This window comes from Morus notabilis, unplaced genomic scaffold (genome assembly GCF_000414095.1).
Source record: "Morus notabilis unplaced genomic scaffold, ASM41409v2 Scaffold1960, whole genome shotgun sequence".
NCBI lineage: Eukaryota > Viridiplantae > Streptophyta > Magnoliopsida > Rosales > Moraceae > Morus > Morus notabilis.
In genome coordinates this window covers 44527-48457 of record NW_010368052.1, presented here as the reverse complement: position 1 = coordinate 48457, position 3931 = coordinate 44527, and the positions used below count along the sequence as shown (strand labels likewise).

General features: G+C 36.0%; 1 protein-coding gene across 2 annotated transcripts in view; it reads left to right on the top strand.

Moving 5' to 3' along the window:
* Positions 1–2987, top strand: part of LOC21393393 (dnaJ homolog subfamily B member 1) — a 12378-nt gene extending 9391 nt beyond the window's left edge. The window contains exon 2 of one of the 2 annotated variants that reach the window (XM_024176194.1): positions 2167–2987. In XM_024176194.1, coding sequence (XP_024031962.1) covers positions 2167–2608 — 442 coding nt within the window. In that variant the 3' untranslated portion in view covers positions 2609–2987. Of the gene's footprint in view, positions 1–2163 lie in introns of both variants that reach the window. The other variant, XM_010114280.2, reaches the window with a different exon arrangement.
* Positions 2988–3931: the final 944 nt, after the last annotated feature.

The following is a 3931-nucleotide window of genomic DNA, read 5'->3' as shown; positions in this document are numbered from 1 at the left end:
GAGTGTCCATGCTCGGGGAGCCCAATGAGCAATTCCTTATATCTATCCCAAGCACTATAAAACGGCTCCGAGTCTCGTTGAGCAAATCTTAAGAGGACTAATCGATGTGACATTTACAAGTACATCGCAAAAATAAAGCACTCAAAATAAATAAAAACTAGGAAAACAACATAAAAACTATAAAAAACATTCTAATTAAAAACAAGGAAAAGTAAAGCAAAATAATAATCAATAAGTAAAGAAACACCTAAATGAAAATCAAGCTACTTACTCACAATATTAGCAACAATCTAAAACGTCAATCCCCGACAACGGCGCCAAAAACTTATTCACCCGCAAGCGTACGGTGTCAAGTTTTTATAGTGTAGGGTGAGTGAGTATTGTCTCGATAGGGATTGAGTGTTAAATTGACGCTAAGTACCGCAATTATCGTAACTTAACTTTATCTAGCAAACCAAATCTTAATGAAATAAAAGTAGAACTAAAACAAATATAAATACTAAAACAAGATAAAATATGGAAACTTCTATGCACACATGTACTAGGGACTTAACTTCACCTTATTATTTCTATGTTCATCCTATCAAGCCAATGCTAGCTAATTCCACTCAATTCATTAATCTTACGTTTTCGAAGGTAATTTCACTCCCTCTTCCGAGTGCCGGGCAAAATAGTATGCAAAACCCAGTTAAACAATATCCCTATTAGCCTAACCGAATCAAATATCCATTAAGCAACTTAATTTTGATTACCCGAATTAATTGGCCTTCCGAACTCAACTTAACCTTCCTTCTTCTCTAGGGATTTTATGCATCTTTTTCCTCTCTTCCTCCACCAATTTGATTCTTAGAACATTTGCCTTTTATATCCCCCTCAAATCAGCCCTAAAATGACAGCATTACGTGTATTGGTGCTGCAGCGGATCAATTTCCCGTTGCAGTGCCGTTAGGATTTAAAAAAAAAACCCTAGTGGCGCAGGCAAACTCGCTGCAGCGGGTGTTTTTTCCGCCGCAGCGCCCGCTGTAGTGCCCGCTGTAGCGGATTTCTGACTTTGAGGAGGATTTTCGCCTTCTATATGGCCGAATTAGCGTTTGGTGTCTTCATGGAAGTTGTGGCTCTATCTCTTATCTTTTCAATGCCACAAAGATCACCTCATTTGGACTTCAGATGACAAAGTTATGCCCAAAATATTGAAGTATGTTTTGAAGTCAAATTTTCGCTCCTTTTATTCTATTTTAGCTTCAACCTATGAAAACAAAATAAAACATGTTAAACTAACATAAATGCTTAAAAACTTACAAATATTTGAACTCAAATGTTAAACGTTGCCCTATAAATGAGTTTGAAAGATGTGTAGTACGTTTTTTCATGCATTTCGAATAGATAGGACTGAAAGTTAAGCAACCATTTGAAAGTTCCAAATGAAGACAAGATGTTGTTCTCTAAACATTTAGATAAAGAAAAAGAAAATGGAAAATATTTTGACACACATAAAAGGAGCACGGTACTAGGAGGATGCATAAAGGGGAGTCACAGTTTGATAGATATCTGCTACCGACGCCAGTACTTGGTTTTAGTTCATTACTTTGTGGAATAAAGCGTTCGTCAATGTCCAGACGACATATCAGAGCTCCTTGATTCAGTTTGTTCTGAAGTTTTATATTTTACACCTAGCTTGTACTTTGCCAGATCGGAGCTGACTAAGTTTGCTGTCCCATCAATCTTTTTAATTGTATATACTGGACTTGTTTGGAAATTTGTGACCGAGTACTTATATCATATGTTCTAAGCATATGCCGTCATACTTTTCGGCATAAAGGAACAAAAAAGTATTTGTCAACATTTATATAGTATTTTGTGCTCTGATGCTTAATTAAAACTACACTAGATTTCTCATGAAAAATTATTGTTTGCATTCCTTCTTTTTTTTTTTTTTTTTTTTTAAAGTTTTATTTTCTATCATAGTTACTTGACATAGACAAGTCATAGACGCCCTTTTTTTCCTGCTTGGTAAATCTTACATCTATTTGTTAGAAATGCACGATTCTAGTAGCGGCACTGGACTTTGCCAGTTTCCTTTAGGTGTCTGAATAATTCTGTAATTTTCCGTGAATAATTACCTTTATTGCAATTACTTTGGACTCATGAGCAACTCTCTTGCAGTAGGTCTCGAACTGTTGAGGAAATACTAACGATTGAGATAAAACCTGGATGGAAGAAAGGCACAAAGATAACTTTTCCTGAGAAGGGTAACCAGGAGCCTGGTGTCATTCCCGCAGATTTAATTTTTGTTGTTGATGAGAAACCTCATGCTCTTTACAAGAGGGATGGTAATGATCTAGTGGTGAACCAGGAGATAACTCTATTGGAAGCCCTCACTGGAAAGACCCTTGACCTCATCACCCTAGATGGAAGGAACCTTACGATCCCTCTAAACGATATCATCAAGCCCGGGGCTGAGAAAGTTGTCCAAAATGAGGGAATGCCGATGTCGAAGGAGCCTGGAAGGAAAGGAAACTTGAGGATCAAATTCGATGTCAGATATCCTTCAAGGCTTACTGCAGAACAGAAAGCTGATCTGAGAAGAGTTTTGGGAGGAGTTCTATAGTGGTTACTAACTATTGACATTCATGATTGGCCATAGTGTAAATAACCACGTCTATATTTTGTTGAAGAATGTGAATACTAGGAAAAGCTTGCAGGACTGAAAGGGGTTTAGGGATCAGATTTGGAAGGTCCTTCCGATCCGCGATTTAGATGCTTTAGGGTTTGGTGTTAATATAAATTAGCTGGGGTTTGGCTTGGTGGAAGAGATGAATAGGTTATTTACATCTTAGCTTCTGCATTTTTGGTGAGTCAGTTTTGCTATTGATTCCCATTCTATATATACTTGAGAAATAGTTCTTGGATTTTGCATGATAGAGAAACTGGTTTTTGTCCACTTAGAAATTGAAAAATGTTACAGATTTTATATTTATTCATTCAACATGTGGGTTTTTCTAGTTTGGTCCAAATTTGTGCTCATCAACTTTTCTTCACCAACACTGGTCATTGGAACATAAGCAATTATTGTTTTTAGATTTATAACATTCTTTTTCTTCAACGCTACGCTTTATGCTTGGCAACATCCCATAAATTCATTGTGTATTTTCCTAGTTGTTTGGAAATTTGATCTTCAGGACTGCTTGTAAACCCAAGTGTTTCTGTTTCCAATAAATTGTCAAATGTTTCAAATGAATTTCTAACGAGAATCGTTTGGGTCTGAAAAATAATGTAAAATTAAGACAAAGCACTTCATTATATTCAGCAATAAAGACGTCACACGTGGACAAAATATTACCAAACATTTAAGTGCAGCCTCATCACCTTTACTTCATCCCAATCCTCTCCAATCTCCATCTATAGACTTCATACTTGCTCTTAAATAGACTTCATACTTGTGACACGTATAAATGGTCCAACCCCAAGATGGGCCATTTTTAGGCCCAATTTACCTCACACCCACCTTGTATCAATATTTTGTACAATTTACCTGACTAGCAAACGAAATATGCATGATATAACCTCTTTTGATATTAGGGAAAGCAAAAAAGCGCATGCGTCACGCTTTAAATCTTCAGCTCAAGCTCATTGGTATTTAGGGAAAGTTTTTTTTATATATATATATATATATATATCCATCAAACCAATGCATTCTCTCCTACTTTTCCTTTTGTCATTTTCTCTTTTGGCATGAGATTTCAATGCTCCAAATCCCCAAGAATAAGACAATGAAACCAAACAAGTTTAAGTTAGTACGTTCTTGAAGGTAAAATGCATAAAACGGTTATAAAACCCTAAAACATGTAAGTTGGTACTGAAAGTGACTACCACTTTCCACTAATCACATTTCTTTTTGGTATTTTCTTTTAGTATTTCTGATTTAGAATAC